The sequence below is a fragment of the Pelodiscus sinensis genome, chromosome 3 (assembly GCF_052426305.1).
Source record: "Pelodiscus sinensis isolate ZL-2025 chromosome 3, ASM5242630v1, whole genome shotgun sequence".
Classification (NCBI taxonomy): Eukaryota; Metazoa; Chordata; order Testudines; family Trionychidae; genus Pelodiscus; species Pelodiscus sinensis.
The window spans coordinates 108485405-108510557 of record NC_143054.1 but is presented as its reverse complement, the minus strand read 5'-3'; the positions used below and the strand labels follow the sequence as shown (position 1 = coordinate 108510557).

Below are 25153 nucleotides of genomic sequence, written 5' to 3'. Positions count from 1 at the left end.
TCCAGTGCAGCCTGAAGTGCTGTGCGAGCAACCTCATTAACACTGTCTCTGAATTGGTCTTATCTTTTATTGAATATTTGCTGGACAACAAGCATCATTTGGTCAAAGATGTTGTGCGTATACTTTGCCAAGAGTGCTGCATAACTAGAAATGCACAGTTGGAGGATGACTGAGGAGTATGCTTTCCTGCCAAACAGATCCAACTGCTTCCTATCTCTGTCCTATGGTGTTGTACTGGCTGTCTGTCCCTCTGATTCACGGTCCCCACAAGGGAACTAGGAGTGGGATGTGAGAACAAAAAGTCTGCCCCTCAGGGTCCTATATAATATTTTTTTGTTCGACCTCTTACAGATTGGAGGTATCGTGGCTGGGGTTTGACAAACGGTTTTTGCTGGATCCATTAGGGCATCCATCATTCATGGGAAAGTTATAGAGAATATCCATCAGCTTCTGCTGATTCTCCAGCATGTTTGAGAGTGGACTCCCCAAGGCAGCGATTCCCAACCACCGGCTGCAGGCCTCTGGTTGCTGTGCCGTGGCGTCTCTGGGGGTAACACCCCACAACGGGAAGGAGACCCGCACATGCCTGGTGCAGCATAGGGCTAGGTAAGGGGGTGGGGCAGGCACTGGTGGCTCTGGGGGTGGGGCTAGTGCTTGGGGGCTCCAGAGGCCGCACTAGTAATGGGGGGCTATGGGAGCAGAGCTGCTATTGGGAGGCTCAGAGCAGGACACTTGTACTGGGGGGTGGAGGGGTTGGGTGTAGCAGACTCTGGAGTCAGTGGCTAGTGCTGGGAGGTAGCAGAGGGGTGGGGGGATCTAGGGGTTAGGACTGGCACTGGGAACTCTGGAGTCTGGGCTTTTGGTGGACCAGCAGCACCCCACCTGCATATTCACAATTTTCATAATGAATATGCATATAAAATGCTACCGGTCCACGAAAAGTTTGTGAATGGGTTTACCAGTCCCTGGTATCAAAAAGGTTGAGAACCACTGCTCCAAGGAGTCTGCTACTCTTCTATATACTCCTAGAAGGATATAAAATCATCCCCTGAAGTTGGAGGAGGGGGCATGAAGGTGTCATCTGGTAATAAGGATAAGTGTATCGGTGGGGGAGAGTCAGGTGTCTATTTCTCCCCTGTCACATCAGGATCCTCTTCCTCCTTAGTCATAGACTGGTTGGGTGACTGGGTAGTCGGTGCTTGAGATCTGGGTGCTGGGGAAGGCTTTGGTAGCTGCTGAGGTTGCTGTGCCTGATATGAGGCTAAGGATCCCAGAATGGCCAGTTGCGAGGAATTAGTGGTGGTAACCACAGGGGTGGGGTGGGGTTGCCATTGAAGAGGCTGTTTGCTGGGCCTTGGCGAGGAGTGCCTCGAAGTATGGACACCCAGGGGCTCCTCTTCCTTATCATTGGAGAACAGTGAAGTAGATCCAACTGGTGTAGAGGAGAGGATGAAGCAGAAAGTGTTCAGGGTGCCATTAGTACTGAATAATGTTGTTCCCGGCACTGAGGATACTAGCAAGTCTGCACTAGTGGTAAATGCCTGCGGCGCCAACATAATAGTTACAGGCCCTGGTACTGAGGACAGCTGTGCTGCTGAGCTCTGCACCAATGGTGCTGAATGCTTGGTCTGCACCAACGATGCGGTGGCATGGTGGCGCTTGGTGCCAAAGCTGCACATGGTCTCGCTGGTGCCCGTGCCAATGGTGCCTTGGCTGGTGCCTATTGAGAGCCTTGTGTTTAGTGTGGGTCTGTGCCTTGGAGGTGGTCCATGCCCTGTTTTTTTAGTCTCAGCCCTTACTGGTGCCAGACTTGGCTGGTGCCTCTCATTTTGTGCCTCAAGTGCAACTGGTGCCAGAGCTGATTTCTTCAGGAGAGAGCATTTCCTCATGTGGGAATCAGCCACAGAATAGGAATGTGACCTTTTCTTGGAATGACTGAATCTGCTCAGGGTCCTCTGAACTCAATCTTGAGGGAACTGCTCTCTCAGAGACCACCACTAAAGAAGGTTGTTTAGATGGTGTAGTGTGCTCTGGAACTGAAGCTGGGTGGACAGACTACTCAAGGACCATCATTTTTAATTGGAGTTCTCTCACTTTTCTGGTCCTGGATGCAAACTTCTTGCAGTGAGGCCCTGATTCCATAGAATGCTCCTTACCACAACAATGGACACACTGAGAGTGCCCATCAGACGCAAGTATGGGCAGCCTGCAGGTTATACAACTTTTAGAGCCAAGTGAACCAGGCATGTCTGTTTTACAGTTTCTGCAAAGCAGGAACCTTGAAGAAAGAAAAGGCTAACTATTTCACTTTTTTTTAAAACAATAAATAGAACTATACTAATTAAACTACTGTGAACTAACAAGAAACTACCAAACTGTACTAACACATTAACAACTAGCTAATACTTGAGAGCGACTTCTGGGTTTTGATCAAAGCCAACAGTTGTAGAGAAAGAACTGAAAAGACAGTTGGCTGCGCATGTGGAGTAGCTGCTTCAAACGGCGCGTGCTGGCTGCCCTGTGTGCGCAGCCAACCCAGGGCACTGCTGCCAGAATTCTCTGATTAGAAGTGCAGTGGTCCTCAGACACCTAACATGGAGCCCCAAGAGGGACACTCCTCGAAGAGTCTTGATTTAGTCAGCAGCTCAGGATGACAGACTGATTTCCCTAAATAACTTTCAACTAAAGTTTTGTATATATAAAAAGGATTATACAGGTAGTTTTCACCTACCTCTTTCACATATTTCAGTTTTTTAGATAATTTTATTCAAAGAAAGGCATTATTTCCCATGAGCTCCCTAACCATAATTAAGCTCATAATTATGAAAAACGTAATGTATAAAAGCTACATACAGGTTACTGCTGAGGTGCTATTCATGTGGGGGTTACTTCATTTGAATTTCTTCAATTGTATATGTTTAATCTCTAAATCCTAATGTTTCATAAACTCTCTCTCTTGTTTTAACTTCCTCTTAAATAAATCTTATCAAATCTCAAAGTGTTTTACTCAATGACTTCTCTTCTTGGATGTCATCAATCCTTCTCTTTTTCTGTTTCTTAGTTACATCCTGGGGCTCAAAACTTCACTGTAATATTATCTTCACTACATGCCCATCTTCTTCTTCCTAACCTGCAGGTGCACAATCTTGGTCTTTAATGACCAAAGAATCCAAAATCAAGAGGGGAAAAAAAGCTTGTGTCCCTGCAGATGGGGAGGGAGGACATACTGGAAGCAAACCTATAGCATAGTTTTAACTACCTATGGCTAGATAGTTGACAGAAAAAAGTGGGAATGTTGACCATGGATTCAGAGAAACTTATTCCATTCGCTATGACTTTTTTTTTTAAAAAAAAGCTAGCTAGATTTCTCCAATGTTACAAAATAATTTACTTCTATACTTATGGCAAGCATGGTGTAATAAATGTCAACCACTGATTTTTATTTGAGGGGATAGAAAATGAGATTATAAAACCAACCCAACCATGAGTTTAGAATGCAAGTATTTTCATAGCCACACTAAAATAATTATGATAAAGCAAATAACATATGTCCTCCTGTATTGCTTAGCCTGGTATCTAATTTATATGTCAAGAAAGTTTGCAGTTGCTGATGCACTGAGAAAGCATACTGTACCTCTTGCTTGAAAAAGATCAATCTCTTTGGTTAGGCAATCTATGTCTATCTGCAGCTGTCTGTTACAACTTCGCAACTGTTGCATTTCTTCCAGCTGAAAAAACAAATCTGTTAGACTGAGTTTTCCCACTTCAATATCAATCACCATTCACACATAGGAAATGTACATTTAAGCTTATTTTTGGCCTGGAGATGCATCAGCCATCCCTTTGCCATGGCTTTTAATCCTCACAGATCATCTTGGTGTACAATTGACAAGAGACAGTTAAAGCACAAAAGGAGGTGGTGAAAGGTGTGCTATGAAACAGATTGTAAACTGAAGTTCTAGTACACTGATGCTCCAATTAGAGACTTTCAAACTAGCCTATTGAAATATGGTGTGCATTGTACTATCCTTGATAGCTTCTGAGAAAGTTCAGTGAGTGTGTAACCATAATTGCCAACTTAGCAGTTCTTGCTACGAGGGGCATATTATACCTGTTTATACCTATATTTGGAATGACACTGTATTTAGAATTAAATTGGTAGCCAATGTGCCATTTACTGAATTATGAAAGATCATGCTTATGGGTTTGCATTTTACAGAGATTGCATGATACAGAGATTTTTGACTTACTGAAGGAATTTGAGAAACAGAATTCGATCTTTTCAGCCGCCTTCGTGTCAGATTATTCTCCATTTCATTGACCTCTGATTTTAGATTATCCAACTTTTTCTTTTGAATCTCAAGTTCATGTTGAAGTCGCTCCATCCTGGCTTTCTGGTGTATCAGTAAAGCTGCAATAATATCAGCAAAACAAAGTCCCATTTTAGTTAATTTATTATCCACCCTATGAAACTTTTGATAACTAAAAATGAAATCCAATATCCTTCTGGAAAAGTGATCTATATGAATGCTTTTTCATGCTTCTCACAAGAATGCTTTGGTTATGTAAAACCACACATCTCATTATACTTCTGAATAAAGAATGAATCAAGTATTTCATCTGCATTATAATCTAAAGGGTCTAATATGTTATGTCTATGTAATTTTGTCTGGTTTTTATTGTCTGCCTTTGTAGCTTGGACATGTTATAAAACAGGATAACAATGGTAAGCCAATGAACCGTGTAATATTTGAAAACATACAAGCACAAAACATTTGCCTTTTTTGTACTTTTCATTGCCTGTTTCTTTGTGAAAGGGGGGAAGGAAGGGAGAAACCAATAAAAAAATCATTCAAAAAAATCTAAAGGGTTAGAGAAAAGAAATCTGGGCAATAAATCTTCACAAATTATCAGAAAACAAGTTAATTTAGCCACATATTACATTTGGTAAAAATAAGCTTTCACAAAATATATGGTCAAAATTGTAATGGGAAGAGTAAAAGACAAAACAAAAAAATCCTAACCCTTTGCACTATGTTCATTTCAAACACCACAGAATTTTAATGAACTATGAATACATTATCCAAAGTAGATTTTAAAAATAAAGCATGCCTCTACTGCAGAACATATCATAGTCCTAGAATTAAATGCTAAGCCTTGAGTTAAACTAGGAGTTTTATTAATGGCAGAAAGATGGCATATGAAAAAAGACAGGAAAATAAACCAAAACTTCACAAGTAATATGGCTAGAAAGTGGTTATAGTAATTACAGTACATAGCAATTTATTTATTTGAATGATGACTCAGAACTATTAATGTTAGATTCCAATTTCTGATTCTGTTCAGTGTACTGCTACTATTATCCACAAAGCAAATGGTCAATAGTGGGCTAATATACAAACACTGAGGTTAGGGTTTAGGTCTCATAGCATTTTAAAAGAGTGAAAATATCACACTAAATTCAGATTCATTTTGCAGCTTACCCCTTTAAAGCAAAGCACAATATCAGACTTCACCAAATCACTTCACATTCTAGCTGTACCTCAAAAAAAGGATCACCTATATTTATTGCACTCATTTGGCCTTATCTACTTCAGGGGTTGTCAAACTGAAGGCCATGATCCCTCAGGGGATTGTGAGGTTATTACCTGGGAGTCACAAATACACATCTCCGAGTTTGCTAGTAAGTCTGCTATGAAAAGTAATATTAACACAAATGTTACTGTAAAATACTGTAAATAGAAAATTGTATTTTAACTTGGGGTGAAGGGTGTGTCACGCTGAGGCATGCTGTGTGAAAGGAGCTGTCAGTAGAAAACGTTTGAGAATCATTGGATTTGATACACGAGAAAATCTTGCAATTCAGTTTCTATATACATATTAGCTTACATTACAGACTAATTTAAAACTTCTCTTTTATTGTGACACTTTTGTAAAGTGCTGAGTATATTTACATGATTATTAATAAATACAAGTGGTTTACATAAGTGGCAGTAACAAGGGGCTATTTAAAAAGGGCGGGGTAGCAAGTAAACATTGTCCTTTAAAAGTGAAGGGGTCAGACAGATCCGTGCTTTTATATAAGCTTTAAAAAGAAGTGTATATACCTGGTGTATGTTGCAACTTTTTATTACAATTACTCTCCTATTTCTTCCACCTGCTTATCTTTCATTGACTGTAGGTTCTTTAGGTGTAAGGACGGTCTTATACTATATGTTTGTATAGTGCCTAGCATAACAAGGCTCCAACCCAATTAAGGCCTATAATATAATCATTATTAAATTCAGTCATAGGGATATAAGCAACTAGTTGACCATCTAATAAGCATAAGCTTTTCAGATAGTTGAGTAGTGACTCAACTAGTTGCTTCTCCCACCCCTTACTGCCTATATCAGAGAGAGGCAGCAAGGGGGGGAGGGGGAGAACACTGTCTCCAGGAATGGGAGAGGACACAGCAGGGAAACGGTGCGAGTGGGGACTGAAAGGCTGAAGTTCTGCAGTGGGAACTTCAGTGCTGCTTCAGTCCCCGCTCATGCCATTTCCCCACTGCGCCCCTGCCCCCACCGCAGGACTCTTGTACATTTCAAAGGCTGAAGTGCCGCAGGGAGCACGAGGTCAGTGAGGACTTACTACACTTAAAATGCAGAGCTGCAGCATGGGTAGCTCCTGGAGCTGGCACAAACCAGGACTGCTCAGTCCCAGCTCAAGCTGGTTCCTGGAGCTACTTCCACTGAGGTTCTGCAGAGCGGTCCTATGGACTAATCATATAGTCAATACAAACTGCATCGACTAGACGATTAGCCTGATAACTGCATTTTAACTTTGTTAAGTCACATATAATGTTAAAAGTAGTAGAGTAATTCCAATTGGTGGCATTAGATACAGCTGCTTTATTTTCTTTATTAATTGTTTAGTCTAGTTTATGGCTGTCTTAAGTAACATACTTAAGTTATTACATGATGGCTATTAGCAATACCACAATGAAACTGCAACACAACTTTTAATTAATACAAAAATTTTAAATATCTTTACATCCATATGCACAGTCAGATTGACTTGACATTTTCTATAGCAGTAGTAGCTTCAGGATTCAGTTTTGGTTGCAAATTTGGAGTCATTTGGACACGGATTTTTAAAGATATCATCCCCATTTCCTCCCAGTTATCCTTTTTAAACATACTCTGGGTCTAAACATAAATTTGCATTAAAACAAATGCTGAATTAGAACCAGATCCATAGTTCAGTGCAGGTCTGTGAGGACACTTATTTTTCAATAAAAATGGCTAAAAATAATTTAGCTTAATCAGTTTACCGCCACTCTTACCTTATACTGCCTTTTTGCACAGACATAGGAATAAACAGTGGGCACTAACCACATTTAATCACAGGACTTCTCCTGATGAGATCTAGTTTCTCACAAAGAAACACCTGCAAAACCTGACTGTTAAAAAAAGTTACTGGATTTTGGAGGTAGGGGCAGAATTCCTAAGATACAGCAACAGGAAATCACGAATTCAAGTCTCCTCAATTATGAAGTACGTAAAAATATTGATCAACCTAGGCCATCACTACCCCATGGGAAAGCAACACATCTTTTCCTCCTCACACTACATCTTTCAAAGAAAATGATTTAATGTAACTTTAGTTATTTCTAACAGTGCTGGGAATACAACCCAAATCTGCTCTGTGGCAAATCCAACTCCCATCCACTCAACCATACTATCTTGAAATGAATCTGCCGAAGCTGAATTCTTTGGATAATTACAATGTAGTAATTGTGTGCTTTGAATGAAGGGCTGCAAGACAACAAAAAGGTAGTCTTGTTCAGGCAATGGACTGGGGCTCTACACATTTGTCCAGTCCTGAGCTCTATTACAGGCTTCCTATGTGATGCTAAGCAAATCACTTAAACAAGGTATAGAAGACACCCTACTTTATAGGGTGTATAGAAGACACCCTACTTTTGTGAGTTTTAGGAGTAATAGCAGCCTTATGATTAATACATTCGATTGGGACTATGCAGACCTGGGTTCCAAGTCCTCTCTTCTCATCCCTGCCCCCAAGCTTCTGCTCCTCATCCCTTTGCATTGAAAGCAGGCTGCCTCCTTCTCTTCCTTCCTTCCTGGGCACCAGCAGGGGAGCATTAGGAACACAGGCGACACAGGCTCCCCATTCTCACTTCTGGTGTTCAGAGCTGCAGCTTGTAGGGGCAATAACAGGAAAAGTCCAGCTTAGCCCCTGCAGCTCCTGAAGGCACATGTTCAGTAGTTCTGTGGAAATTACTTATGTGTTGGTCAGCTGGCATGCAGGAACAGTGCAGAGATGGAGCATTCTTAGTTCAGATTAAATCTGCAGAGAATTGTTTTAGCTAAACTCTAAACCTGTACTGAATGGAGATTTTTCCAAATTTGGCTAAATTTGGGTAGAGTTTAGTGAACGGTAAAAAGCCCATTTTTAACAACGGAGGCATAACCTTCCTCAATTTCAAATCTTTGCACCAATTCCTCCCCTTCAAGATGAACCTCAGAAGGTACACAGTTATTGCAGCAACCTTCTCAAGGTTCTCAAAGTGGGAATATGGGGAAAGCTTGCCTCTAGTCCTAGCTCCTGAAGATAAGGGAAGCACAAAATCCCTTTTCTCTACAAAATTTCCAATGTTGGGTAGAGACTTCTCAATTCACCCTCCTACTTCTGTTGCTAGCTGAGCTCCTCACAATCACTAGACAATCTGATCTCTCCAGAGTTACAAGAGTTGCCCTTGAAGTGTGTCAACTTTAAGGCTGACTCTTCATCTCCTGTTTTCCCAAGATTTGTGTTCTGTTTATTCGTTTACTTAAACAACAAATGGTCTGGTAGCACTTTATAGACTAACAAAACATGTAGATGGTATTATGAGCTTTCGTGGGCATAGTCCACTTCTTCAGATGACTGGAGTTTTGAGTTTAGGATGTGCAGACCCCCAAAAAATAGGGGAGAAGGGAGAGGAGGGAAGGGAAAAAAAAAGAAGGGGGTGGAAAACAAGGAGCAGAGGGTATGAAAATATCAAAGAGAAAAACAAGTAGGCAGAACTGGTAACCTATAAGCACCTAAAGATTGGATAGTTAAAAGAAGCACATAAGGATCACAGAATAACAATTAGATAGGAAGAGTACTGACACAAAAATCTACACAGATGAAAAGCTGTTGGCACCTTCATTGAACGTTAGGTTGATAATGTCCCTGCCATCTGTTATCTCGATTGAGAAGGTCATCAGTGTGAGAACTAAATTTGTGGATGAATTGTAATTCCAATGTGTCTCTATGTATTTGGCTTGTAGAATTGGTTCAACACCTCTACTGTTAGTCTGCTTACATTCCCCTTACATGAATGCTGGCTCTGAATTTAAAAGTTAGAATTTAATTCTTAAACCTCAAAGATGGGCTGGATGCAGTTAGCCAGAGTTAGTCCTTGGCGGGCTGCCAGCGTATTATTTACCTGCCTGTTTACAAGTAAGGCCACTGGCAGCTCACCTTTCATAGCCAATGGCAGTTGCGGAAGCAGTGCGGACCAGGACACCACTTCCCGCAGCTCCCATTGGCTGGGAACAGTGTTCCACAGCCAACAGCAGCTGCAAGTGGCTGTACCTGTGGGCATGAGAAAAAATAAAGCACCAGTGGCCCACCAGGGGCTAACCCTGGCAAACTGTCTCCAGCTTATTGCCCGCTCCTGTTCTAAGAGCTAATCTACACTTAAAATTTAGATGAAACTAGCTACGTTGCTCAGGAGCATGAAAAATTCACAGCCCTAAATGCTACAGTTAAACCAACCTAACTTCTTTTGTGTAAGCAGCTAGGTTGGCAGAAGAATTTTTCCTTCAACCTAGCTATGGATGCTCAGAGAGGTGAAAATGAATTACCCACATTAATGAAAAAGTGCCTTTATTCGTCATAATTTTTCACCATCTAGCTAGCATCAAGTTCTGGAAAACAAGGCCATTTTACTGCAGAGCTAAAAGAAATGTAAAATTTATCTGTAAAAACAGCAAATTTGTACATAAAGCATAAATCACTTTCACTTATCAAGCTGCAAAGGATACTTGTAATGTATTTTTAAAAAAACAATTTTAAAAAGGTCAACTTTAACAATATCACACTATTATATATCACCATATTACCAACGGTCCTGGATCGTCTCAATATTTAACTGTTAAACTTGAAATAAAGGAGATCCGTACAAATCTGATATACCTCTGTGCCAATAGGTGTGGAAAATTTTGAGAAACAGGAAATGGCCTTATCTTTCTAAATTTAAAATCTATTAATTAAACTGAAAATATTTGCATCAAAAGGCATTTTAATGACTCACGTATTCACAAACACATCATGATTTTGAAATACGATATAGGTTTCTATGATCACACTGACTGAATATAGTTTTCAATTTGAACTATGGATTAGAAAAACAAATTAACTGTTTTCTTAAATTTTTTTTCTAAATTACATTCAAAAATATATTACAAACTCAAAGGACTCCAAAGTTTGGACAAGCAACCTTAATTAGTGTAGTCGACTAACCAGTAAGCAAAAGCTTATAGGTTAATGCTATAGACTACACGCATTTCCCCCACCCCAACCAGTAAATTTTTTAGAAGGCTGGCAAGCAGCCCAGCTCAGTTCTGGCTCAGAGTTCGAGAAGTTTCAGGAAGAAGACTGGTAGAAAAATGGCCTGGCTGTTATGAAATTGAGACACCATCGTTGGTAGTTAGGCTGGATGGAGCACAGTTGGATCTTGTCCTTGAACACTGTGTAGGGCAGTTGTGACGCAAGGGCCTTGATTTCAGACCCCTTGGTTGAGGTGATCACAATCCAGGTGGTAATGTCACTGACTTCCAAGAGAAGCAGCAGGATGCACGAAAGCAACACTTCAAGTAGGGACTGGCGAATTTTGACAGAACCAGGTTTAAGTCCCCAGGATTCTGGGAAGTGGTAGGGGATGGTAGCTTACGGACCTGAAGATAATGTCTCTCCAGCCCCTTAAGAACACCAACCTACCTTTCACTGGTAGGTAGAAGGCTGAGATGGCTGGTAAGTGCACTTTAATAGATGTGAGGGGCAGGCCCTGCTGCTTTAAGTGGAGCAGATCAACTGAATGGAGGAATGAGAGAGAAAGAGAGAGAGTATTTTCAGAAGCTCTAAAAAGAAAAATGCATCCACTTGGCCAAGTAGGTAACCCTGATGGAAGGCTTTCTATTGCCTAGCAACATCTACTTAACCTGTTCTGAGCAAGCCTATTCTTTAGGGTTCAGCCACCAAGCATTCATGCAGATAGGTGCATGGAAGCTCAGCTTGAGTATAGCAACCAGCTTTGCAAGTGGTCTTGTGAAATCAGGTCTGGACAGAGTAGAAGCAAGAGATGGGTTGTTACCAAGAAATCCAGGGATGTTCTGAACCAATGCTAGGGAAGTCACATCACAACTATCAGAATAAGTCTTGCCCTATCCCATTTGTTTTTTAAGACTTGTTGAACCAAAGGGATTGGGGGAAAGACAAAGTATGAGGTCTGTCCAGGGGAGCAAGTAAACATCAGAGTTGGAGCCCAGACTCTGCCCATGCAGGTACCAAAACTGACAGCATTTCCTGTTCTGCCTGGTAGTGAACAAGTCCACCTGGGAGGCCCCCCATCTTTGGAAGATGAATCTGGTGATCGCTAGGTGAGGGGATGATTTGCGGTGAGAGGGAAAAAGAACTGCTGAGGTGATCCGCCAGTACATTCTGGTTCCTGGGAGATGTGATGCCTTGAGATGAATGGAATGCTTCATACAGAAATCCCACATACAGGTGGCCTCCTGACACAAGATTGTGCCCCTCCTGCTTGCTGAAGTAAACATGGCTGCATTATCATCTGTCATGACCTGCACCACCTCACCTAACACTTGGTATGCAAAGCATTCTGCCTTGAGCTTTCTGAATTTATGTGCACCCTGCATCTGACACATTTGAGACTAGGGCTACTGATGGTTATGGAGTAGCTAAGGGCATCCCTATCATTAACAATCTCTGGTTTTTCCACCAGGAAGTTGAGGATTGGAAACGGAACCATGACCACTAAGTCTAAGTGGTATCTGCTTGGGGAATAAACTGACAGTCACATCTGCAGGGGCCTGAGGCACAGATTTGCATGCTGAACCATATAAGTACATGCCACCATGTGCTCCAGTTGCTGGAGGCAAACCCAAGCTATTGTGATGGGGTGGACCATGGCACTAAATATCAGGTCCAGCATGATCTTGAACTGGATCTCTAGCAGAAAGGCACTGCCTTGGGTTGAGTCAAGTACTGCCCCAACAAATTCTATTCTCTGAACTGGGATACAGTTGACTTCTTCTCATTTATCAGCATGCTCAGTTGCTTGGAAGATGACCCAGACCATGCTGATGTGTTCTGTACTGGAGCCTGTGACACTTCTTGGATCTGTCAGTTTTCGAGTTACAGGTAGACTTTTATACCTCAACAGCTGAGGAAGGCTACTATGACCATCATATACTTTGTGAAAACCAAGGGGTTGCAAATAGGCTAAAGGGAAGAATGATGAATTGGTACTGGTATTGACCTGAGAAATCTTCTGTGGCTATGGAACATGGAAAAGTGAAAGTATGTGTCATTGAAATTAAGGGCATCAAACAAGATTCCTGGATCCAGGGAGGGAAAGATGGAGGCCAGGGAGACTGTCCAGAACTCCCGCTTCTTGAGATATTTGTTAAAGTGACACAGGTCCAACATGAGCTGGAGGCCCCCTTTGGCCTTTAGGACTATCGGGAGTAAAACTGTGACTGATATAGGGCCCTGATGTGCACATTCAAAAGCCTACTTTGCCTGCCAGAATATCTCTGAGACCCCAACTGGCAGGATAAGGCATATGGGAGTGCCTGGTGTCATTTATGTCGTCTCCCTTTTCTTTTGTAGAACTCCTGTCTTAGAGGCACAGAATATTGAGGAGGATGATAGAGTCTGAAAAGCTTCCTAGAATCTCAGTAGCCATGAAGTATCAGGTCTATCTGCTTTGAGAATGCAGAGAGCTTTTGATGGGAAGATCTTGGATAGACTATTGAATTTCATGAGGAAGGCCAGAGGCCTGGAGCCAAGAACAATAGCGGAAGCCATTGTCTTGGCCCCTGAGTTGGTGGCCAGAGCTGCTGGATGCGAGATCCTGGCCTCATTCTTGCCTTTCTCCAAAAGGGCAGTGAACTCCTGCCTTAAATCTTGGGGGAGAGTTTTTAAATTTAGCCAAAGAGAACAAAACTGTATCTTACCTGCAGAGCTTGCTGTATGGAAATATGCAGTTGAAGGCTCTTTGTCAAATAAACCTTTTTTATGAAAAGGTCTAGTCTTTTGATGTCATTTTGCTTAGGGGTAGTGCTTGATTATATCCGCCTGTACCCTTTGTTTGCTGCAGACCAGCAGGAGCATGCGAGAACAGTTATTCAAACATACTTGCTGGCACACAGTATTTCTCTGCCCTTTTGGATTGGGATGCAGAGAAGAAAGTTTGCCACAGTGACTTGACAGATCACATCACCATCTCATTGATGGGCATGACCATCTTCGACCGAACTGCTGCAGACAGGATATCAATATGGCTGTGTGATGTCTCCTTGAGCTCCACACTTTACAAACCCAGGTTTGCAGTAACATGCTTAAGAAGTTCCTGATGGGCTCTGAAGTTATCCTGCCAAAGCAGGTTACTGGGTCCTGCAACTACTTGTCTGGGGAGGTTGAGATGACGGCTTGTACCAGAGGAGGGGCTTCTTCCTCAACTATATCCATTGAAGCCACCTCCTGGACATTGGTACCAGGATCAGGGCTTGGTGCTGAGTCAGAAGGAGCAGTAGCCCATCTCTTGGAAACCACCAATCAGGCACAATAGATGGGAGGATGTAGTGTCAGAGGAAATGCCCATGGGTTCCAGTAAGGCCAGTCTATCAGGTCAGTAACCTGTTTGCCAGGTGCTGGCAGGAGGATTAGCACTGATGTCTGGTGGTGCATAATTTGAGTACTGTAATGCATTTAGGAGGCACATAAGGTTCTTTTTCAGATTCAGAAGAAGAGTCTTCTCTCAGAGACCTTTGTGGAGTAGCATCCATATGTGCCTCTACTATGCAGGGAATCTGGGGAACAAAGATGACAGAGTTGCAAGGATAAGGGAAGTCTTTTCTCTAGAGGATGCCAGGGAGCCTGGTGCCAGGAAGGGGCCCAACACTCCTCCTCCCTTCCTTCTTGTCACTGAAGTTGGTGGTGTCCCCCTGGATTTGAAGAGACTGGCGGAAAAAGGTGGTCTCTAACCACTCAGAAAGCCTCTGAAGCTGCTGGCACTGCTGTGGCTTCCAGGAGTCAGCGGAGGTTCCTGTGCTGGATTCAATACTCTAGACAGAGTTGACGGTGCCATTGCAGGCCTGGGAGTGGCCTGACACAGGTCTCACTGTGCTGCCTTCTCCCCACTTGTCTCTCTTTTTCACTGGTAAGCACCTTCCATTGGTTCACTGCTTCTTGTGCTTCTTTCTCAGCATCAGAAATGGTGAATAGTACTAGGAAGAACTCTGTACTGGGGGTAGTGCTTTTAACCAATGCTGAAGTACTTGGAGCTACTTGGTTCTGAGATTATTCTGATGTGCTGAAAGAATAGGCTCTTGTACGACATGGAATTTCTCCCAAGCACTTTAAGAAGCTGGAATGCAGGTCGCTCATGGGGATAGGTTTTCCACAAAGCTTGAAGCCTAGGCCCAAGGGCATACCTGAGGGCAAAGCAGTCCCTCATGACAGGAACTATATACACTAATGCTAATTACAAGAAAATTATAAACTCTGATTACAAATGAAAATACAATCTACAAACCACTGGGAAGAAGGCAGGGTGTGTAGTTCCAGAAAACATCATGGGCATAAGAAGGAACTGAGAGGGTGTGGTGCATGGTGCCAGAGAGCATTAGAGCAGGCCCAACAGATAATCAATGAGGGAAAATCTTCAGCAATGATGCACGTGACGCGCATATCCATAACATGGAATGGTCAAGAGCAAGGACTCAAAAACATGGACTTGTAATGAAACATGTCAGGCAAACTTACTGACAGATGTTACTATCTACACCACCTATAAGATTAAAAAAATAAACTATTTTGTCATACAAGAGACCCAAGTTTAGGACATCAGCTGAACTTCTGGTTGCTTGGATAGGGCAGATAAATAATAATCATGCGTATCAACTTCTGAATGATTTATAGTTGTAGCAAAGGATTACAGAAACCATAGCAGTTAGTGTGGATGAGTGGAAGAAAATATGTGCCGTCATCTGAAGCACTCCTCTGAATGCAGAATACTTGAGCAGCATTACACACAAGTGAAGGCTGAGGGCCCCATAGAGGATAGAAGCCCTCACTAATCAGAGGTAAAGGGACTTACCCCATGAAGTCAGAGCTAAGACAGCTTCTGACACACAGCTTCATGCTATGGCCATAGCCTACACTGTACACTGGCCATTTGTGTCTAAAAACCTGTAGACAATTTGAGACTTTATACACAAGTGAGGTCTAGTATAGGCAGAATCATTCAGTACTTTTGGAGGATGAACTAGTTCCTATGCAACCAGAAACCCTGAAGCAGCACTAGGTACAGAGAGCTTTGCCTATTCCTGATGCATCAGATGTTGATTGTAGGTGCACCTAGTACCAAGTAGGAATCATTGTTCAAAGAGCATTTGGCATTCAGAGCAAAGTCTGGTGGGAGCTGGGTGCAGCAGAAGGCAGTCCTACAAACAGTCTTTCAAGAAAGCCAGAACAGAAGAAAAACTGCACTAGAAATGCAAAGCAGTTGAATACTATGATCATTATATATATGCAAGATTAATTTTATTCCTAATGTTAATGAGGGTTAGAGTAAAACACTGCAGCATTCAAGAACCCCCCTAATCTAGGCAAGGAATTCTCAAGTTATTTCATTGTTAAATTTACCTCCTAACAGTTGATCTTAACAACATATACAGTAAACTTAGAACAAATTTGATTTTAAAATTCCAAATTGGTTAACAATAATTGAAGGGTCTCAAGAAGGTGAGAGGTGAATTATTCTGCAAGTTTTGTAGCCTCATAAGTATCGCAGGACTCAATCTGCATCATTTTCAAAATACTATTTTATTATGTTGAACCTCTCTAGTCTAGCATTCTCTGGTCTGGCATAATTTTACTTAGTCAACTGTCCACTTATTGTAGGTGTGGCCAAGTTTCCTGAGGTCCTAAAAAGTTTTACAGCCAGCAGTCCTGGTTCTCAGTGTTCTGTGCTGTTATTTAGCTCTACATTACCCCCAAATATCTTCTAAGAGACCAACAGGCAGTGGAAGTGCTGGTAATGCTGCTAAACACAAGTATGTTTTTCTGCTTTATCTACTTATCAGCTTGTGCCAATACAGTAAAATTGTGTAACAATACCACTTTGTTGTGAAGAGAGCTGATAGGCCTTGGCTAGGCATAGATTTACAGAATGTATCAGTACAGTACAGTTCAGTTATACATTATTAAATGTCATTGCAAGTGCTATTGCATTTATTCCTCTCCATGAAACAAAAATAAAGAGATCCCCCCACAACAATACTGACCTCCCGTGGTTCAGCAAATTCTCTGGTTTGGTACCAGTCAGGCCTGAAGGGTGCTGAACTAGAGGTTCAACCTGTAAAATCCTACTCCTCTTCACGTTAACAAATACATTTAAAATATGAACACACAAGAATAGTCGGATTAACAAGAGGAGTCCTTATCACTATACAGTTCACTTGATTTTCACGTAATCTCATCCTCCTTCCTTCATCACACTACTATTCAGATTTTAACTTCTTTAGGATTGGTTTATTTTTCATATTTGTTTGTAAACACTAAAAACATGTTTGTGGATGGATGTCTGACAACAGAAACAGTGCAGTAAAAAAATCATTCCTACTCAACATTTGCAAAATGAACTAATAAAGGCAGTGCTATTCAGTGGGAACAGTGTCTGTCATCTGCTTGCCTGCAATCTGGTTCAACAATCTGCCAATAAGTCTGGACATTCGGTTTGTTTAAAATCAACTGAAATATGAGAAATCTATTCTAGAACAATCTACTAAAATTAGTATAGACAATTCCAATCTGGTAAAGTAAAGAAATCTACCCTGACTGCTAACTTAGAAAAAGCTCCCCAAAGCAGAAGGTGATTATAGATAAATGAACACAAAACAATAGAACCTTTTTTTTTTTTTTTTTTAACTTTCAAGTAATGAGCGAAAGCTACCTTTACCATGCAAACTTAAATAAGGACTGAGTCAAATGTGTGTTAATTATAAATTCATATTTCTGATTTAGAATATACTGAAGAGTGCAATGAAATAGGAGTTTTGTCAATTCCAAAACAGCTGATTGGTGGTTCTTGTTCTCCCTGAATATTAGCTCAGATAACTTGATAGAAATTTCTACAATTTACATTAAGAATATTACCTTGTGTATAGGCAGCATCATCAGATCCCACACTCAATTTCCGTGCATCATTGATCCTATCCACATGTGCTAAAACAGGGTCAGTAAGATGCTGGATTCCCTCTGGTTCTGTATAGTGATCAGGAAGGTTTAGAAGATTTGTAGGTTCAAAGGTTGGGGATACTACCCCTGGTGAAACTGCAGGGGGTTTATTTGGAGAAACTGTAATTTTAAAAGTATATTTTGTGTTAGGCTGCGTGACTACCACTCGAGGAGAGGTTGCAGTGGTGTTGTTGCCCACTGCTCGACTCTTGGGTGGATGGTGATGAATAAATGCAGGACCCATGCTTACTTGACCAGACATATTCCTAGAGGTAGTAGTTACCCCAGGATTTGTTGATATGAAGAGTGTTGGTTGGTTTCGCACAATCTGTTCATCTCCTGTTGTGGCATTTGCTGAAATGTAGACCTTAGGTTGACTGCGTGTGATCACTTCATCTGTATTCGGTGGACTGGCAGCTATGTAAACAGTGGGCTGACTTCTACTTAATGTCTGGCTGTTCAGGGAAGAGGGATTAGTGGAAGTGCGAGGACCAGATGAACGCAGCTTTGAAGAGCTGTTTCTTTGTGGTGGTTCAAGTTTGATTTCGATTTGGTTTTTGCGAGGTCCTGTTGAGATATTTTGAATGTTATATTGGCTGTGGGCAGCAGATTGTGAACTACCAGATGAATGAATCATGGGTGCTTGTGGAGTGGTGGGTGAACTGATAGGCATATAGACATGAGAAGTCTGGTGGCCTTGTTGGTTTGGCTGTGATGACTGTTGTGATGAGGTATGTGTAAGAGAATTGGATGTAGGAAGAGTAGTCCAGGGACTTGATTGTGAAGGCTGGTAGACTTGCTGAGGATGCATGGGATTGAACTGACACCCCCAACCTGGATGCTGCTGTGTCTGTCGAGCTGTACCACTTGGAGTTGTAATATAAGGCCTAATATAGATAGAATTTCCCTGTGGACTATTAAGTACAGGTGGAGGTACACCATGTATGTGCAAAGATGTAGGGGTATTGCGACCAGGCTGAATATTGGGGGCTAAAGTTACCATAATGGGATTGAATCTGGGTGTCTGCTGAGAGGGGCTAGATTTTCCTTTGCTGCCTATGTGAAATCCCAAGTGTCCTGGATTAGAAGTACTAACTGTATTAAAGAATCCCTGTGGAACTTGAGCTGGTGCTGTTTGTGGCTCTTGCTGAAACAGTTCATTGTTGTGCTGGCTGCCTTGAAGATGTCCATCACTAATGCTGTGAGCTAAAGTCCTACTTCCATTCATTCTACTTCCTTCTCTTCCGTGGTGATACACATTCTGTGACTGCAAATCTAAGTTAAGAGATGTCATGTGATTTCGTAATCCAGGAATCCCAGAATCATCCGAAAAACCTAGGTCTCCTTCACCATAGAGATACTTCGTGCTTTCCTGAGACAGAACTGCACAACAGGCATCCAAGTTATTATTATTCTATAAAAAAAAAAGAGTTTGAAGTTACTGATAAAATAAGGTCATATGCTCACATTGTATCAGCATTGAAAATTACTATGAAGCATCACATGAAAAGCTTTGAGTTGTTGGTCAACACAGCTGCTACACACGCATGAGGGGCTTGCATGTGAAGCTTACTATTATGAGAACCGTGACTCACTCCCTGGCACCATTGGCGGAGATTTGCATTGTTGCTGCAGTACTGACAGGGACATCTTTGACAAGCTAATACGGTATGGTACTCCTTGGATGAATACTTTTTGCTATTCCTCCCCACTTTCAGAACAATCTTCAGCATTGATCAAGACTCTGCTGAGGGGAAAACTGACAGAAGGGTTGGATTCAGAGTACCTGTAAATTATGGGTAAATAACTTGAAAAACAAAAACAATTTTTTTTTATTTAAAATGGTTTCCTAAAGATTTTAACGACTGACTTCATAACATAATACCATCTGCTGAACATAAAATGCCATATTTATAAATAAAAGAACATGCAGATTGAGGAAAGTGCACAGGAGAACAAAGATACTTCAAATAAGAATTTATTTAGAACCACAACAGCCACATACGAACAATTTCACCAGATGCAACGCTTTAAAGAAATACTGATTACAGTGGCATATTTAAACATTCTTACTGTGTTTATCAAAATGTCCCTACCAGTCCACTACTGGTCAAAAGATTCATAACAACCACTTGTATTGGAATAGACTTTTGAATGTGATGAATTAAAAAAATGTAAATGTTAATAATATATAAAAATGTGAGCAAAATGTATTTGTTCATTACCTTGAACAGAAGTAATAAACCCACAGCTACCTAGTTTTGGGGATTTTAAACAACAGTTGAAAAAACAGAGTATGCACACTTTTTTCTCAAACTTAATGGGGGGCTCTTAGAGTTGCTAATTAATCTTCTTAAAAAAAATAAAAAAAATAAAAAATAAAAAAATAATTATTGAATAATTCCATTCCCTCTTCTGAACCCATAATTATGTTCTGTTTTATCGGCTCATATTTTTATTTTATTTTCATGCAGTGATAGCTAAGGAAAACAAGTATATTTTAACATATTTCTTTTATGTTAGCCAACTGTCATGACCCCTACCAAAACCAGTAATTATAATCAAATAATGTATTTTGAATAAAAGCTGTACCAAAAAGATAAATATACACAAATGAACTATAAGGAAAATATATCAAGGAGAAGACATACGCAGCACAAGAATAATACAGTTCTCAAATACTTATATACTCAAATACTTAGCAAGACAAATTAACACATGCTATATTTTCTCAATAAAATTACTTTTATTTAATAGCAAAAAGAGCCCAAAGAGGATCAGAACCTCTTTATGTTAGGCTCCCAAGTGAGTCATTGACTACTATTGCTCTGACCAGTTTATAATTTAAGGTACAAAAAAGTAAAGGAAGGAACCGTAACAAAAATATTAATATAGGCCAAATGCATGCATGGCTTGACAGATTCTAGTCTTGTAAAAAAAAATACACTATAAAGTAAAAATAACAGGACAGGAATCCTATTGACCATCCAACTAGCTGTTATGGTAAAGTGCTTTAAGAGTTGATAAAAGCATTGTTTAAGCTGATAAATAATAATAATAATTCCCTCACAGCAAAAGTGGGTCTGAGAGCTATCAAGGAGTATAAGTTAGTAGTATATACAATAGCTCAGGAAGGGTGCTCCAGGGATAATGGGAAATGGAAAAAAGCACGTGGGAAGGTGCATGTGGGAAAAGCAGAGAAATGAGTAAGGAAGATCGCATTAGAAAATGTGTTGTAGCAGGAACACTAGGATGCAGAAGTGTTTATGTATAAAGGGGCTAAACATGAGGGCTTAAAGGTAAGGACTTGTACTTGGAGCAGAGAAAAAAGGGCCAGCAAAGACACGATAAGACTGACAGAGAAAAATGACAGGCCAGGAAAACCATGGTGGCAGAATTTTGAATGGAGCTACGAAAAAGGGGTAGATACTGAAAAGGCCATAGAAGGAAATTAAACAGAAATAGCTTGACAGGTCCATAGGCACAACTTGATAGCATTTCTTTGCTTAGATGTAATGCAATACATTTTGAATGCTGAAGTGAATATACGCTACAAAATTTCAGGGCATGCTCTTGGAATCATCACACAGAACATTACTGATTCTGAAGAAAATCAGAAAAATCAAAAGAAGGAAGAAGGGCAACATCTGTGTGCAAAGTCATACTTTTAACAATATGTTTATTGTTTATAGATCAAAGAATGGGTTGATGGAAAAAATGAACTCAATACCCTTAATTTTAGCTCTGTCCACATCCAACTGAGTTTAAAATACTGACGCAATGAAAGAGAAAAACAAGAGGAAAGGAGAAGGAAAATGTTGTGCTGCAGGGGGGACAGGAAATAGGGGGACACAGAGCTTCTGACAGGAGGAACGGGAAAAGTGGGGAATGGGAACACATATAAACCTCTTGGCATGAAGTAATGGAAGACAAGAGCTTCAAGAGGACAGAGAGGTAATGGAGGGAACACTGAGCCCCTGGTATGAAGGAAGGGGATTGCAAGCAATTCCTGAAATAGAAAGGAATTCATAAGCTTGTAGGGGGACGAAGGAGGGATTAATTTGGCTGACAAAATTAATCTGCAATAAATTTGGCCAACAAAAGGAATATAGTATGCAACCCCCTAGTTTAAACAGGCTTATGCTGTGTCCTATTAAACTTTCAACGGCTAGGTCTAGACTGTGGTGTTTTTGCGGAAAAAGCTATGCAAAATGTGCTCTGCATTTTGTATAGCTTTTCCTGCTTTTTTCCCCCGGAAGAGGCTTTTCCACCATTTGGCCCTATTTAGACGGGGACAAATGAGGGAAAAGCCTCGTCTTTCAGCAGAACCCTTATGCCACGTGAAACAAGGTATACCGGGCTCCCCAAAAGAGCGTGTTTGCTCTTCCGCTTTTTTGCGGAAGAGCAAACACATTCCTTCGGTGCATTCCTCCTCTACTTTCAAGATAAAATATATAAAGAATAGATATGTTCACAGTGAAATGTTCTGTTTAACAGCAGCATTCTTATATTGTTTTGTTTTCTGAAGTAATATTAGTTCTGCCATTGTAAGCTTAATTTTGAACCCCTCTTCTAAAATCCACAAAAATATTTTGGCTAAAAACTGATGGGGTGAATTTGAAAAGATGTAACATTTTTCAATATAATTTAAAGTTAGCTCGACAAGAGGATCTTGCAATCAAGCTTTTTTTTTAAACCATTCTGTAGGAAAATCCAAATTTTTGGGAGCTTCCAATTGAAATCTAGAAATCAAGAACAAATTTAGTTGATCAATAAGTTTTTTCCCCCCATCTTTTGATTTTGTAATGCTTCTATGGAATGTCTTCTGTGACAAACTTAAAAAAAAGTAACTGGTAAGATCATTTAAAAATCCCAACATTTTTCTATAACCCCTTTCTTTACAGAGAAAATTTCCAATAGAAAACTGGCTAGGGTCCATCTGCATACCAACCTCCTTTACCTCAACTCTTGTCTTCAAGGCTGCCATTGACACCTGAACCCCCTGTACATATGCCCTTTTCTTCAGAGAATAGATGTGAGTGAATCTATTAGGTCAGAGGTACTCAAACTGGGGGCTGAGCTCCCTTGGGGGGAGGGGGAAGTGCAAGATGTAGCGCGGGAAGCACAGAAGCTAAAGCAAAAACAAAACAAAATATACTTGGCACATTTTACGCACAGCAATGAATAAACTAGCAAAGCTTATTCCTCTAGAATTATCATGTCCTCAGATGGTGCTGTGCAGCATTTGTCTCTAAATGGCACTGCATTCTGATGGATTTCTGTTAAGCTTGCATAGCATTATACAAAATTGTTGCCACCTGTACGTTACAGGCAGTCCCCGGGTTACGTACAAGATAGGGACTGTAGGTTTGTTCTTAAGTTGAATTTGTATGTAAGTCGGAGCTGGTACATATTGTAGGGGAAACTCTAGCCAAACATTTCTCCAGAGCTCAGTTTTATTCTCCCACACCTCACTTCCCTCAGTCCTTTATTCTCAAGCTGAGGTGTCTGCTAAGAAAAGCCGCTCTGCGTCTCCCTGGTCTGCTGGGGGAGGGGGAGAGGCGCTAGCTTCGCGTCTCCCTGGTCTGCTGGGGGGAAGCAGCTAGTGAGGAGTTGCCTCACCCCGTTTGTAAGTAGGGATCCGATGTAAGTCGGATCCATGTAACCCGGGGACTGCCTGTATTCTATTTGCACATTTAATCGTGAGCATAGACCAAAATCAGTTTTGGTTTTGCTCTTGTTACAATAGACTGTTGTGTGTATTTTGATCGATGCCTTGCTGTTTTTAATATTTAATGAGAGTTGTATGTTGATTTTTTTAAAATTGGTATATGTACTTGTATAGCACATGAGTAAACTACTATGGACACAAAAAAGGAAGTGCAATCAAATAAGTCTGAGAACCCCTCATTGGAGCACTTGTACGCTGCACCCTCCCATTAATGACTCTAAATAGTCTGAAGAAACTGCTAAACAAGGATGCACAATGCTTTCTACTATCTCAGTACCTTTCATCACCAACACAGAGACAGAACAAAAAGGGGTTCACAGAAGAGAAGGTTGGTGTGAAGCAAGAGCATGCAGAGCCACCCCAAAGCCCTCTGGTTAGAGGTAAGTAACCCTTATTTCTTCACATGACTCTACATTCCAACTGTAATATGCCAGAAGATAGTGCCTAAGTGCATGCAATTAAATCTAGAAGGATCAACAGTCTATGCCTTGGGGCGAGAAGCTAGAAGATTCCACATCAGTTGAGAGGAAACTGGGGATGGCTGTCATCTTGGTATAATGTGCGTGTTGCCTTACATAAAGATGTGCATGAGCCAAGGGAAAACTTGTGATGGACACTGCACCAAAAAGCTATCTTGTGTTTGGAAACATTTTCCATAGCCTAATGAGAAGCAACTTTTGTACTTTAAAAGTAGAACAATCTCATCAGAAAGTCTCCATTTGATAATAAAATGGGCTAGCTTCTCTCCAAATACAAAAAGGAAAGGATCCTTGCTATTTCGACTTGACTCTCAACTCTTACATCAAATCTGTTTAGGCCTGGATTTAAAAGGCTCCTTTTTTATGCTGGCTCTGGAATGATGCCTGTTGAGGCTGTTGTTGAACTCCTTAAATTTTATGAAAAATAAACCATAGATGACTGATAACAACAGAAAGGAGTAGAAGGTCTCCTGCCGGTAGAAGAAATCAAGTCCAAAGAATGGGCCCTTCAGCAATTCATCTGTCTTTTCACTAAAAAGATCTCAAAAAAAAAAAAAAAAAAAAAAAAAAGATGGAATGAAGTTCTGTCCTCTCAGAATAACAGCAAAAGCCAGTGCTCTAACGGAAGAGTCTGAGGAATCAAAGGAAACTCAGAGTGAGCTTTTCCAAATTTTAACTCTCTTCTAGGATCACATTTTCCAGTCTTCTTATGTGATTTTGCAAATCATGCCCAAACAGTGCCCTCTTTTTCCACAGCCAGAATAGATAAATTATAAAGCTGTTATGCTATCTCCCTATATTTGCCACTTTAATATCGAGACATGAAGACACAAACACCTTTTTGGAGCCCCTTCCTATCACTCGTGTGAGAAAAATTGCTATCCAGTCCTTGATTTGCGACTAGCTAGCAACCACTACCAGTGAATTAGGTGTAGGGGACACATGACAACCTCTCTGAGGGTAACAGATGTAATTTGTCTGTTTTCTTGGATACAGGTTGGCAGGAATGGACCAAACAGTCTTAGCAAGCTGGCTCATTAAAGATTAGTAAGGACATCGTACTGTTGGTGGTATTCCAAGTATATCATTGGATGAGATGCCTCCTTCATAGGCACTAGAGAGAGATTCAGAGTAGAAACATGAAACTGCAGAGCATTCTCAGAAGGGGAAAAGGCAAAAGCCAATCCATACGTTCATCTGGTGACAAACCAGGATCATAATCTATATCAGCTCCTCTTTTCAAACATTAGCATACTGTCTCTCTCATATTCTTCTTCAGACAGATCTTTTACAGATGAAACATCACCTCTCCATCTATATAGAGGACAATTATAATGTTCCTGTGGTGGTCCCCCAATTGGGCCATGGA

At 40.9% G+C, this 25153-nt stretch overlaps 1 protein-coding gene across 4 annotated transcripts in view; it reads right to left on the bottom strand.

The window, feature by feature from the left end:
- TAB2 (TGF-beta activated kinase 1 (MAP3K7) binding protein 2) overlaps positions 1-25153 on the bottom strand; it is a 121073-nt gene that overhangs the window by 15741 nt on the left and 80179 nt on the right. For all 4 annotated transcript variants that reach the window (XM_075924405.2, XM_075924406.2, XM_075924404.2 and 1 more), the window contains 3 exons: positions 17494-18988; positions 4251-4411; positions 3635-3728 (listed from right to left, as the gene is read on the bottom strand). In XM_075924405.2, the coding sequence (XP_075780520.1) occupies positions 3635-3728; positions 4251-4411; positions 17494-18988 (1750 nt within the window). The remainder of the gene's footprint in view (positions 1-3634; positions 3729-4250; positions 4412-17493; positions 18989-25153) is intronic.